Below are 13431 nucleotides of genomic sequence, written 5' to 3' on the forward strand. Positions count from 1 at the left end.
ATTGATATAATCCCTCGATCCAACATCTGGGGGGCAGATATAGGGGGAGGGACTCACGCTCACATGTCACATCTTCTAGGCCAAGTGACAGCCCCTTCTGGTCCTGGCCGTTTCTAGGCCCTTTGCTTCTGGAGAACGAGAGCAGTGATGCACGCGATCATTGTGCTAATGAGAGAAGTATGCATACACACGATTCCAATCCCAGCGTCACTGACTCGCAAACCGACAAGTTGCTGACCTTTGCCCTAAAGCGTTTCTATCCTACCTCCGGCTCTCCATTTACATGGCCATCGTATCAGTGGCTATAGTAGTGTCATTCCATCTACGTACACAGCCTTCCGCCTTAGAGCTCCGCTTCGCAAAACCGCTGGGTATCATCTTCTGGATCCTCGCCTTCGCGTGTCTGTTGGTAGGCTTCGGTAACTATACGAGTCCGTACACTCATTTTCTGTGTATCTGGTGTTGTACGCTGCTAATGATCTTTTAGAAACGGTAAATAAATATGCAAATAAGACCGCCATTGTACAAACCGGATGGATCACCCAGACTGTAAGTTCTCGTTCGCGAATCTACCCAGTCGAAAAGGGGTCACGCTGCTGATAACTCGCCAGATCATGTCACTGGTAGCCTTGTCCATTATTGGCACTTGTGTGATTCTATTGGTAATCACCAAAGTCCAGGAGGACAGATAATGGTACTACTCGATTCAGTCACTGCATAGTCCAATGATGAGGGCCTCAGTTTTGACGGAAATGAACGCGTGGATTCCCTCCCAATCCGGGTATATAATGTCTATCACCAAGTAAGCGCCCCAGACGCTCTCTCGGCCTTCTGGCCAGCCTCTCTTATACACTCATGTAGTAAAGACCGCAATAGCCAGCGTATTGTGTCGCCAGGCCATGCTTAGTCTGTCGTGCAGAACAAATCTTCCGTTGAAAGATCAGCTACTACTGTCTCGGCCTCCTTTCCTGTACATTTCCCTACCTCTTTTTTGAATACTGAGGCATATTCGAGGGCATGGGCATCTACACCTTTGATGTCCGTTTTCTGGCCGTCCCACGATAACAACGGCAGACTTGCGATCGACAATAGCGCACCGTCGTGGGGCAGCGTTTGCACCAGCGACATAGGGGGCGCCAAGCTGATTTCTACTCCACCTTTGAACTTCGCTATAGCCGCGTCGATTTGCGCCTCGGTGGCATCATCAGCTAGTCCCGGGTCTTTCGGCTCCACATCTGCATACTCTTCAGGCAAATGATGCAACTCTCCGTGGACAGTCGCCAGGTTCTTTGCGGCTGTCTCTCCCGGATATATCGTCCAGTATCCCCGCAGCCGCGACAGCCGCAGAGCGTATTCGAGCCAAGATGGATGCTCCGTACTGACCAGCTTTTCCGACAAGAGCGCCGGGGTGTGGTCCAGGCTGTGTTGGGCTTCAAGGGTTCTCGACACGAAGTCGTGCAGTTCTATCCACCTTTCGCCCAGAAACAACATCGCGCTGCTAGTGGGCGCTTGCCATACGAATGATGTCGATTCATCGTCTGCGCCTGCTTCGCCATTGGAAGGTGGAACAAATTTGTCGTTTCCACCTACCATCTTCAGCGGCTGCTCCAGGCTGATGCCGAGTATGCGGGCATACCACCTCTGCGCGCGAGAAGCTGCGGAATATCTATATTCCATAAGGGAATAGCGCAGATCTGGATGTGTGTCAGTACAATGATTCTCAAACCGGAATGTTGATCACTCACAATGGAAGAACTGGGGCGAGAGCTCAACCTGTGGAGAGAGTACCAGGATATGAGACGTGTGGGGGTCAGCTGGCCAGAATGACTCGAGGAAACGGATTGAGCTTTCTTCTTCCGTCATCCGCTGATGCGGTATCCGATGCCGTAGCGACAGATACCGCGCGTTGTTCGGGTTGTAAATATGCGCCGGTGGCCACTTGAATGTTTCCAGGAACCGCTTCGTTGGGGGGTCGATATCATGCGGTAATTCGATGGTCAGATGGGGTATCGGACCCGCGGCAAAATCGGTCCTGCTCAAGGACCGCAGCAGTCTTATGAGACTGCCGGATGCCCCTGGCATAGCATGTACCAGTATATCTATGTGAATCTTATCCCACACTATGCGAGAGTTAGCACGAGATACAGATAGGGGCAGCAGCTCCTCTTACTATGCAAGGCAGCGCTATCCAGTTTGGTCAACCACATCAGATCCTTTGCAGAATCGACTGGCAACTCGATCAGGGTATTGCCAGATGCCTTTGCTTGCGCTCTGGCACCAAGTCGGAAGAATCGCTCCTCTTGATCACTAGCATCAATAAAGATAGCTTGAGGATGCATATATGTGTGGATATGATCTATAAAGAGTGTTACTAGACAACTAATGCGGGGATGCTTCAAAATTTGCAACTTACAGAAAGCTCGAAAGACGCTGGATTCCATTCGGTCGTCGGTTGATATCTTGGCATGTTCTGGCCGGGCATCTTGCATGGGGGTCAGCGGCTTTGAGGCACAATAGATGGCTATGGACACATATTAGGTGTAATACCGTGTATTATAAGGTGGCAGTCTTCATAAATGCCATTCACTTTCAACAGGTCTTCTGTAGAGATCTCGCTTCGGCTCATCAGCGCAAAGTGGACATAATTTCTCAACTCTAAGCCCATTTGGCAGGCCACAGGAAGAATGGCCGCCGCGCTCTTCAAACTCGACGCGGCAAAGAGCACGTTCCTGTTTACTACCAACGACCCACGAGTCGTACCGATAGCACGAAGTGTCCCTGCCAACTCGAGGAACTTTGGGGGCGCATTGTATGTTCTTTGCGGCGGTTCGGGGGACGACAGATCCTCGTCCTGTGCAGCATCTTTCGGGTTCGTGCTCGGGGGAAGGCGCCCGCGGACAGGATAGCCGGGAGGGGCAGTCTTGCCGTACGCCGGGCGAAGTGACTGCCTGGGGCCAATGTCGGTCGGGATGTTGTGTATGAATAGGTAGGTGAGAAGGGCCGCGCCAAAGACGAGGAGGATGCGCTTTAGGAATCGGCGCGGCGGGACGCGAGCAGGCGCCCAGCTTTGTTGGCGCAAGCCGCCATTTCGGGACGGATGCTTGTGATCGTCGTCCTTCTTCCCGAGTTCGTCGTCGTTGAGGAAGCCGCGCATATTCCCCCACAAAGACATTCTCGCAGAGAGTCTCTCTGGGGGGATGCAGACAAGAGGTCTTATTGTCTCAGGATATGGTGAATTATTGACATCGGACTGACGAGCAAATCATAGCTGTACGATGCAGTGGTGGCGTGTCAGCAACGGTTGTTGGTAGTGGTCGGCTCGAGTCGTAGCTATTGTACCGGCAGAAGCTCTATCGCGTCAGGACAGTGGTTGTGCACTCGGAAGCATGGAAGATTGTTGTAATTTTGGGCTTGAGCTCGTCAATTGGAGGATGCTAGATATAAGGTGAGTAGGCAGGTAGGGTACATGGAAGATGATGTTAAGTAGTAGCGACTTGGTGGTTCGTCTGCCCGTCCCTGGCCAGATTACATAAAGCTGCGATACCTTAAATAGACGTGGCTCCCTGTCAGTGCTAAGGTGGTGTGCTTGCGCTATGGAGACCCTTAAAACCCGACCACATGTAGCCCCTGTAACTGGAGTTTTGGAGTATCGGGTACTTACCTACACAAGCCTGGAAAACCTTGGCGGAACATCATTGTGTGCTGGTATCGTGACGATCGTTTGCAGTTGATTCAATGTCACAACCCGTCACGGATTTGGGTTCATAAGGTGATATAAAAGTTATCCGTAGCTCAATTGGACACTAGTAGCCAATATCAGTTGGGCATGACTGATTTGTAGGTGATTGCTAGAGCTGACTTGGTGCTTGGGTAGGTATGTTGGTAGCAACATGCAAGAGCTTCAAGTGCTGAATTGAGTCTGTCTCTGTACCCCAATTGTTACCCGCCCGCCGTGAGAGGTCCAGGACCCTGCAGATGCAGCGCCGAGTGAACCACCCGCTGGACACTCCAAGACCCCACTCTCGTCACCAACCGTTGGAACCGAGTACTGTATAAGGCTGATGATAATAACGGTTGGAGAGAATTCAAAAATTTGAGACCCGATCTACCTGAAGGGATCTTAAACAATTTTTTGGGCAGCTTTGTCAATCTTCTCCGAAAAGTAGCAAGACAGTTGACAGCTGCTAAGCTTTGGTCACAGCAGACATACCCCATAAGACCCTCCCTCATACAAGCAACACCAAGGGCTACTACTCCGTTAGAGTATCATGGGAAAATCAAGACGAAACAGGGGCAAGGGGGGCCAGCGGTCTGATCCGATCGCTAAACCCGTCAAGCCTCCGACAGACCCAGAATTGGCTGCGCTGAGAGAGAGCAGCATCCTGCCGGTCGTCAAGAACCTGCAAAGCGCGGAGCCGTCCAAGCGCACTGAAGCTGCCGGCGCTATTGCCAACATCATCCAAGACACCAAGTGCCGAAAATTGCTCTTGCGGGAACAAGTCGTCCACATTGTCCTCACCGAGACCCTGACCGATGCAAGCTTGGAAAGCCGAGCCGCGGGATGGGAAATCCTCAAGCTTCTCACCGAAAAGGAAGAGGCGGATTTCTGTGTCCACCTATTCCGAGTGGATGTATTGACTGCCATCGAGCATGCCGCCCAAAAGGTATGACCATATCGTGTGCATTCTATCGTTCTGGGGTTCGAGCACTAACACAGTCGTAGATCACAGAGACCTTGACCGGTCCCAATGTGGCCAATCTCAACAAGGCTTCCAAGGCCGAGCAGACCTTGATGTGGAACATCGCTGAGGCTCTTTGTGCTATCCTGGCCGCCCTTACAGAAGCTCAAGATGACATTCTGGTGGCAGTGTCAGGAAACGAGCCTGCGCTGAAGTTCTTGTTCACGCTCATATCGTGTGGCGCGGCGACCACCGAAGTCATGAACGTCGCGCTATCCTGCATGATGACGCTGTCCGAGGATAACCGCCAGTTCGTGGAGCGGATTCTAGGCGACGACCAGACCCAATGCTTCAAGCATTTGCTTACGTTTAAGTCTGGCAGAAGCCTAAGTGCTGTTTTGGCCTGCGGAATCTTGCACAATGTTTTCTCGACAATGGGATGGGATGACGCGAACCCTGGCAGAGAAAAGTCCACCGATGCTGCGTTGGTACCTGCTCTGAGCAATGCGCTGGAATCCCCACAAGGAAATCAAACCAATGGTGCTGGCGGTAGTGATACTGTTGAGATTCTACAGCTCGCCCTGGAAATCATCGCGTCCATCGGCACCAGCATACAGGAGTCCCTGGAGAAGGGCGAGAGAGCAGATATCGATGATGCCCCAGGTCTCGCTGGAAAGGACGCCGATATGGATATGGATGCCGATGATGATGACGAGGACGATGATGGTGATGAAGACGCGGAGGACGAAGAAGACGAGATGGACGATGATGAGATTGAAGCGGATATGGAGAAGGTCACAGGCGTAGACGACGGCTTCGATGAGATTTCTGGTATTGATGACCTCCCAACCTTGAAGCTTCTCATGCACAAGGCGATACCCCAGATCATCAAAACGGCACACTCGAACCAAAGCACAGTAGAGACAACATCGCTCATACGCACGCACGCGCTCACCGCACTAAACAACATAGCCTGGACGGTATCTTGCATCGACTTCAGCGAAGGCCCGAACGCTGCCATTCAGAAAGCTTGGGCACCCATCGCTCAGATAATCTGGAAGGAGACTGTAGCCCACGTACTGGCAAGCGACACTTCCGACGTCGGACTTGCCACCATTGTCACCAGTCTTGCGTGGGCCATTGCTCGTGCGCTGCGCCAGGATACACCGTTGCAAGGCGGTGAACACCAGAAGTTCATCTCCCTATACCACGCGTCCAAGAATCTGCCAGTTGAGGACGAGGAAGACCCGTTCCAAAGCCTTGGAGTGAAGTGTTTGGGCGTTCTGGGTCAATTGGCGCTCGACCCGGCGCCCATCGATCTGAACCGCGAGATCGGTGTTTTCCTCCTTACTGTTGTAGCCGGTTTGCCCGATTCAACACCGCTTGCCGACGGTGTCGAGGCGCTCAACCAGCTCTTCGACATTTACGGTGACGAGACATATGCCTGCGACAAGGAAGTGTTTTGGCAGATTGGGTTCCTGAAACATTTCGAGGAGACTGTACCCAAACTCAAGGCCGCTACGAAGAAGGTTGACAAGAGAGCCCAGACTGAGCTGCGGATGCGCGCTGATGAGACGATGATGAATCTGACAAGATTTATTCAGTACAAGCAGAAGCACAAGCAGTAAAAGCACACTGCCTGTCTTGTGTAGAAGTTATGATGATATGTAGGCAGGTAGAACAAACTAAAAGACAGTTACGAAATGATATCCATTGCTAGTTGAGCAAGACCCCAGAGTATTGATCCCTTCTAGAGAACGGATACACCCCAAATCGAATTGAGCCAAGCCAGCGCCGCACTAGGCATGGAGATATGAGTGACTCATTGACCAGCAATTTGACGATCTGTACCTAATTGACAAAAACCCTTACTTACCTACACATGATTGAGTAGGTATACAAGCTTCAAACTCTCAACCAAACAACGTGGACATTTTTTTCGTACATATCACTTCAAAGAAAGCATGGAGCGAACACTTGTCAGTTCCGGTTCCTCCTTCGAGGCCCAAATCGGTTACTCCCGCGCCGTGGTGACGGGGGAGTGGGTCTTCGTTTCGGGCTGCACTGGGTAGGTAAATTGAAGTGTAACATCAAAAGAAGATTGTGTCCGCAAAGATGGACTCGAGCGCAGTGCTTACGTCTCCCCTCCGGCTAGTTACGATTACAAGTCCGGGACAATCTCCCCGGATCCCGCCGAGCAGGCGGAGCAATGCCTGAAGAACATCGCGTCCGCACTCGCCGAGGCCGGCGCCACCCTGGACGAGGTCGTCCGGGTCCGGTACATATTCCCGGACCGCGCCGATTTCCCCAAGTGCTGGGACGTCCTGCAGAAGTACCTCGGCGGCGCTCGGCCGGCGGCCACTATGCTGGTCGCGGGGTTGATGGAGGAGGCCATGAAGGTGGAGATTGAGGTCACGGCCCGGAAAGGCTCGGCGTCGGCGCAAGCAACTGCTGCGGGAGACGCACCGTTGTGAGGGTTGGGCACGGGAAATACATGGATCTGGTGAAATAGCGCGATGTAAACTTCACCTTTATATGCCATCTTCAACACGATTTCGTTGCTCCAAAGATGCGAGCTTTCGCAAAGCTCTCAGCACGGAACTACCTTGATGTTCTCGCCGGTGTCTAGAGTTTACACATGCATGCGGGTAGATTACAGCAAACTACCTCATTACTAGGTAAACAGAATGAGGTACAGGAACAGTGTTTCCACGAGAAAGGTGGGTTTCGAAAGCTGTCAGGCGAATCCCCATACTGTTTGACAGCTGCACTTCTGGATATTGACTTTACCCTCTGCTCTCTCTGACTTTCGGTACCGAGTATCATTTTGTACACATTATCGCCGATGCTTTCTTCAACTCTATTGATCAGATGATACACCCCACCCAGGCGCAACCTAGTAGCTCTACCATTCTGGTTGTTATACATCTGATGGCGCTTCTCCCAGCTCGAAAACTGAAGGGGATGGAGACAAAGGATGGAGGGAGGCGCGATGTCAGAAGAGGCTCATCATCAGCTATTGTGGGGTTACTTGTATGCATGATAACAATAACGATCTGGGAGGCTTGACACGCTTCAAAAGGAGCAGATTTCCAACAATGGTCTCAAGGTTTGGGTGGCGGGGATAGAGTGAGCAGGTAAACATGGCATTGTTAAGACATCTTTTAGGTAGGTTCCTTTTAGTCCAGGTCGAACATCGAACATTACAATCAATCCCAGTTGAATGCAGTTGCTACAAGGCTGAAGCTGAATGGTCTGTGCGGCAGGGTAGGTACTTATATACTTGCTGGGTGCCTGTTACAGGTGGGGTTGCCTGGGACCGACCAACCTGAGCATTCGTGACTGCCTTACCTTTTCCCACTCACCACTCGCCCACTCTTGTCAGTCAGTCAGTCGGCGATTACCAACATCGAAAAGGCGGCTGCTTTCCTTACCTTCGGAAGCACCACCTCGAGTTGAACCTATCCTCCCTGACAGTTACGATACTCACAACACTCATATCGCGTATCTCTTCTTCGCTTTGTTTGCCTCGGCCCAGACATTCTTCATCAGTCGACAGCGTCCTATTGCCTGCCTCGACTGTGTTGCGTGCGACCCTTGGTTGTCGGTCGGCTGGGCACCTCTTTATTTTAGGTTGCAGAAGAGCTGCCTATCTGCCAGGTCATTCACTCATCGTCCACTGTAACTCCGACCAAGGTAAGGTCCCCACGTCAATACACTTTCATCTTCTCCAGGCATCGCGACACCCCTCCATTGATCACAGGCACCAACGCGGCCCATCCCTCATTTTTTCTTTTCCTACACATCCTCTGCCATTTATTCTCTGCCTGCCTAGCGCGCCTCTTATAACTTGCTGGACTTGCCTTTGCCTTCCATCTTCCTCTTGCCTCCGCGACAACAACTAATTGCTTAGTGTGCAACAGACTCCGACTCCGTCTTGTCTGAAACAATTGCCAACCTGAGCAACCGTACCACAATCGATTCTTGATCTCCTCGACATAGCCTGACCCATTCACGAACCGGGACAGCTTCCAGACAGCTTCGGCCGGTCAACCGCCTCCGTCATGTCGCGCGCAGCCACCGTCACGATGCCCCCGGCACCCAACCGGGAGGATATCGCTGCGACCTGGGAGTACCTCCAGGCCGGTATCTCCAAGATCATGATCAACCTGCAAGATGGCATGGATATGGGAACAGTAAGTCGTCCTCCTTCGCCCCAAGCTCGGCGATGAATATTCTGACTGACGTCATCTAGTACATGGGTATATACACGTGAGTCAAGTGCACTTCACGATCTGACCCTTTGGAAATGGTACTAACAAGGCAACAGTGCTGTGCACAACTTCTGCACGTCGCAAAAAGCTGTCGGCTTGTCGCAAGCCGGCTCAGGTGCTGCACACAGAGGAGGTACGTATCCCCCCATCGCCCAACACTAACATCATGCTAACTATTATGAAGCACATCTTCTGGGTGAGGATCTGTACAAGAAACTAATCGAATACCTGAACCACCACCTTGCCGATCTCCTAGAGCAGTCCAAGGCCCACGCCGAAGAGGCCCTGCTCACCTTCTACATCCGAGAATGGGATCGATACACCACTGCCGCAAAGTACATCCACCATCTGTTCCGATACCTTAACCGTCATTGGGTTAAAAGAGAGATGGACGAGGGCAAAAAGGGCACACATGACGTGTACACGCTTCATCTGGTGCAGTGGCGCACTGAGCTCTTTGAGAAGGTGTCTGAGAAGGTCATGTCAGCTGTGCTGATGCTGGTAGAGAAGCAAAGAAATGGCGAGACAATCGAGCACGGCCAGATAAAGCAAGTCGTCGATTCATTCGTGTCTCTGGGTCTTGACGAGCACGATAGCTCCAAGTCGACTCTCGATGTATACCGATTCCACTTCGAGCGCCCTTTCTTGGAGGCCACCTCCGAATTCTACGCGGCCGAGTCCACCCAGTTTGTTGCCGAGAACAGTGTGGTTGAGTACATGAAGAAGGCCGAGGCTCGACTTAACGAGGAGGAAGAGCGCGTCCGCATGTACCTGCACCAGGACATTGCAACTCCTCTTAAGAAGGCTTGTAACAAGGCCCTTATTGCGGATCACTCAACTCTCCTTCGGGACGAGTTCCAGATTCTGCTTGACAACAACCGCGAAGATGACATGAAGCGGATGTACAACCTTCTCAACAGAATCCCTGATGGTCTCGATCCCTTGAGACAGAAGTTTGAGACCCATGTCCGGAACGCTGGTCTGGCAGCCGTTAGCAAGGTCGCCTCCGACGCTGAGAAGCTGGAGCCCAAGGTCTATGTCGACGCCCTGCTGGGTGTGCATACACAGTACCAGGGCTTGGTAAAGCGCGCTTTCAACGACGAGCCGGAATTCACCAGATCTCTCGACAATGCATGCCGCGAGTTTGTCAATCGCAATGAGATCTGCAAGGCAGGTTCTAACAGGTCACCGGAACTTCTCGCCAAGTATACCGACGTGTTGCTGCGAAAGAGCGGTACTGGTGTGGAAGAGTCTGACCTGGATGCAGTCTTGACGCAGATCATGACAGTGTTCAAGTACATCGAGGACAAGGATGTTTTCCAGAAGTTCTACTCGAGGATGCTGGCCAGACGTCTTGTCCACAGCACCTCTACCTCTGACGATGCCGAGACTAGCATGATCAGCAAGCTGAAGGAGGCATGTGGTTTCGAGTACACCAACAAGCTGCAGCGCATGTTCCAGGACATGCAGATCTCCAAGGACCTGAACCAGGGCTTCAAGGAGCACGCGAAGGGCTTGACCGATGAGGGCAATCTGAAGCAGTCTCTTGACTCGACATACTCCATCCTCGGAACCAGCTTCTGGCCTTTGGCACCGCCCAACACAACTTTCAACCCGCCTGCTGAGGTCCAGGCAGATCTTGACCGGTTCACCCGGTACTACAAGAACAAGCATGAGGGACGCAAGCTGACATGGCTATGGCAGCTTTGCAAGGGTGAGGTTAAGACTAGCTACTGTAAGAGCCAGAAGACGCCGTACACATTCCAGGTCAGCGTCTACCAGATGGCGGTTCTGCTCTTGTTCAACGAGAAGGACGTTCACAGCTACGAGGACATCGCATCCATAACACAGTTAACACCGGATGCTCTCGATGGTGCTCTTGCTATCCTGGTCAAGGCCAAGGTCCTCCTTCAGAAGCCCGACTCGGCAAAGCCGGGCGTTGGACAGACTTACCATCTGAACTACGACTTCAAGAACAAGAAGATCCGCATCAACCTCAACATTGGCACCAAGTCGGAAGCCAAGCAAGAAGAGGTTGAGACCAACAAGACGATCGAGGAGGACCGCAAGCTGGTCTTACAAGTAAGTACAATCAATTATGTCAGTCCTGATAAACCGAAGACTCTAACCTAGAATTTGTAGTCCGCTATTGTGCGCATCATGAAGGCGCGGAAGAAGATGAAGCACAACGTGCTGGTGGGTGAGACGATTTCACAGATCAAGGGGCGATTCGTCCCCAAGGTTGGTGATATCAAGAAGTGCATCGAGATCCTCCTCGACAAGGAGTACCTCGAGCGTCTTGATGACGACGAGCTTGGATATCTGGCATAAAAGGCTCGTTTCTGATGGACGAACCACACGCTCTGGGCTGGCTCTGAAGTTGGCCCGCACGAATTGTACGAATACCCATTACCAGGCCTCTCGCATGGAGCATAAAGCGGCCCTTACGATGAGTCCCGAGACAAAGACTTATTTGGTAGCAGCTGCTGTCTGGTGAATTTACCACAAAGCGTATTGGGCGCTCTGGCTGGTTGTGCGACGCGACACCGAGCTGATGAACGCAGGGCAGAGGTTGTAGATAGATGTCACAGCAACTGGAAAGACCTGGGCAGAACGGTGATGCAGACCAGTTGAAGTACGAACAAGTGAGGCACAAGCGATGGGCCTGGGCATGGGCAGTATCTAATAAGCACCCTCGCTAGATGCATGTTGACGGTGCCTAAGGCTGAACCTCCACTTCTCTCGTACATACTGGTCGAGCAGAATGAATAGCGTCAAGCATAATGAATAGCAGTCGCAATGAAAGTCTCTTCTTTGATTAATGCATATTTGACGCGGCAGTGAATGCATACTTCCCCAATCCTTCCGATTGGAAAAGCTGCTTGCCACAGCATCTTCTGTATAAGCGGCATCGATGCGGATGGTTTACATTATGTCTGCCGTATCTTTGGTGGTTACATGTCAACTAACAGCTACGTGTATCCAGGGGTTACGAGTCAAGGCAAGTTAGCTGGGTCAAGTAGAAACAATCCCTCGCAGATATTTCAGAGTACGTGCAGATACCAGAGCTGTGGATGAGTGTATGTGTGATGATGTATGTATGCAGTGTATTTAAGTTGAGGGGGTTAGAGTAGTAGAATAATAAACGCTACGTGACCCCCCCTTAGCCAGCCGTTTTTAAACACCCGAACGCTCCCCGCCCGGTCCCGTCATGTTATGTTATGCCCCCATGGAAAACTCCGAATAACGCCAGATATGTGTGTTGCAAGTAACGCCGCCGGTGGTATACTGTGTGTGTTTGTGTGTGACCTGTGACACCCCATTTCTCCCGCGCCGTCTGTCTTCCCTTCTTTAATCCGATCTGAAGGTGCAGGTTTGTTTCTCTCGTCTGACCAGCTGAAACACGGTCCTAATGCATATGCATCAACGACACCGTTTCTCCACGTCGTCCGCCCCCAAAATTACAAATAGATGCCCATGCGTTCTGTCGGGGGGTGAACCAGACTTTCTTCTCTTTCCCACTAGTCGATTCCTTTCAGTCGATCCACCAACCGGAACAGCATGATGACGAAAGTGAAGATCCAGGCGACGACGGCACAGACCAGCAGTCCCAGATACGCACTATAATTACTCCAGGAGCTGCCGTTGCCATGCAACTCTCTAGTCTGAAGGGCGAGCGCCGTGGAGACGGCCTTTAGTATAATAAAGAGCACGTCGATCAGCGTGAGGGATGCCTTCTCGACGGCGGATCTAAGGCCCAGCGGCAATCCCGTAAACTCGTCGTACATCATGTACAGGATGTAGGGGATGGCCAAGGAGTCGATTACGATGGAGGCCACAGCTTGGCTCCTAAGCGTGTGAAGCTCATCTATCCTAAGGAGCTCGGTCGCCAAGCCCAGGGAGCCGAGGGACATGCTTAGCGCGATAAGGCGGACTATGGGAGGCAGCAAGGGGCTGAGCAGGATCATCCTCTTGAGGCGGAAGGCCAACGTCTTGCGCCGTGTCGAGGCGGGCGGCGGCGTCTTGGTGACGAGGGGGTTGTTTAGGCCCGGGTACTGGGCTTCGAGCTTGTCCTGGGAGATGAAGTGGCTTGGCCGGTCGGCGCAGCCGTTATAGCGTCGCGTCGAGTCGATGAAGTCGCGCCACTTCTCATAGGGGTCGACGTTGGGCGGGCGGTAGCCGGAGCCCATGATGAAGGGCTCGTTGGACCGCAGGTGGTCCCATTTGCGCCCGGGGCGGTCAGCCCGCTTACGCATGAAGACGGGACGCCGAAACTTGCGCAAGTCCTCGGGGTCTACCCATTGCTCGTAGCCGTCGCGCGAGACGCGGCGAACTTGTCCTGGGCGCGTCGGGCCTTCGGTGTTGCGCCGCGGGGGCGGGCGGCTGGGGCTGGGGACGCGAATGCCGGGGGGTGGTCCTCGTGTGTCAACCCACGGGGGGACGGATCGGACCGGTGGGGGGACCATGATGTCGTCGGT

General features: G+C 52.6%; 6 protein-coding genes across 6 annotated transcripts; 4 read left to right on the plus strand and 2 right to left on the minus strand.

Moving 5' to 3' along the window:
- Window positions 1-117: 117 nt before the first annotated feature.
- PG985_004040 (uncharacterized protein) lies at window positions 118-692 on the plus strand (the record flags this gene model as incomplete). The annotated part of the gene is made up of 4 exons (XM_066823809.1): window positions 118-177; window positions 252-431; window positions 488-549; window positions 612-692. The coding sequence occupies exons 2-4, from the start codon at window positions 284-286 to the stop codon at window positions 690-692; spliced, it is 291 nt and encodes a 96-aa protein (XP_066686969.1). The 5' UTR covers window positions 118-177; window positions 252-283.
- Window positions 693-903: 211 nt separating this feature from the next.
- PG985_004041 (uncharacterized protein) lies at window positions 904-3172 on the minus strand (the record flags this gene model as incomplete). Its single annotated transcript, XM_066823810.1, has 5 exons — window positions 904-1694; window positions 1746-2120; window positions 2171-2356; window positions 2414-2482; window positions 2548-3172. 5 exons carry the CDS (start codon window positions 3170-3172, stop codon window positions 904-906), a joined length of 2046 nt encoding a protein of 681 aa, XP_066686970.1.
- A 1096-nt stretch (window positions 3173-4268) lies between these two features.
- PG985_004042 (arm-like repeat-containing protein) lies at window positions 4269-6307 on the plus strand (the record flags this gene model as incomplete). The annotated part of the gene is made up of 2 exons (XM_066823811.1): window positions 4269-4664; window positions 4724-6307. 2 exons carry the CDS (start codon window positions 4269-4271, stop codon window positions 6305-6307), a joined length of 1980 nt encoding a protein of 659 aa, XP_066686971.1.
- A 336-nt stretch (window positions 6308-6643) lies between these two features.
- On the plus strand, window positions 6644-7153 carry PG985_004043 (uncharacterized protein; the record flags this gene model as incomplete). The annotated part of the gene is made up of 2 exons (XM_066823812.1): window positions 6644-6747; window positions 6835-7153. The coding sequence occupies 2 exons, from the start codon at window positions 6644-6646 to the stop codon at window positions 7151-7153; spliced, it is 423 nt and encodes a 140-aa protein (XP_066686972.1).
- A 1590-nt stretch (window positions 7154-8743) lies between these two features.
- Window positions 8744-11284, plus strand: PG985_004044 (Cullin 1; the record flags this gene model as incomplete). The annotated part of the gene is made up of 5 exons (XM_066823813.1): window positions 8744-8875; window positions 8935-8951; window positions 9010-9086; window positions 9138-11035; window positions 11096-11284. 5 exons carry the CDS (start codon window positions 8744-8746, stop codon window positions 11282-11284), a joined length of 2313 nt encoding a protein of 770 aa, XP_066686973.1.
- A 1190-nt stretch (window positions 11285-12474) lies between these two features.
- On the minus strand, window positions 12475-13419 carry PG985_004045 (regulator of ribosome biosynthesis; the record flags this gene model as incomplete). The annotated part of the gene is made up of 1 exon (XM_066823814.1): window positions 12475-13419. One exon carries the CDS (start codon window positions 13417-13419, stop codon window positions 12475-12477), a length of 945 nt encoding a protein of 314 aa, XP_066686974.1.
- Between the last annotated feature and the right edge of the window lie 12 nt (window positions 13420-13431).

The sequence above is a fragment of the Apiospora marii genome (genome assembly GCF_038362585.1).
Source record: "Apiospora marii strain CBS 49790 chromosome Unknown utg000003l_segment0_segment0, whole genome shotgun sequence".
Classification (NCBI taxonomy): domain Eukaryota; kingdom Fungi; phylum Ascomycota; class Sordariomycetes; order Amphisphaeriales; family Apiosporaceae; genus Apiospora; species Apiospora marii.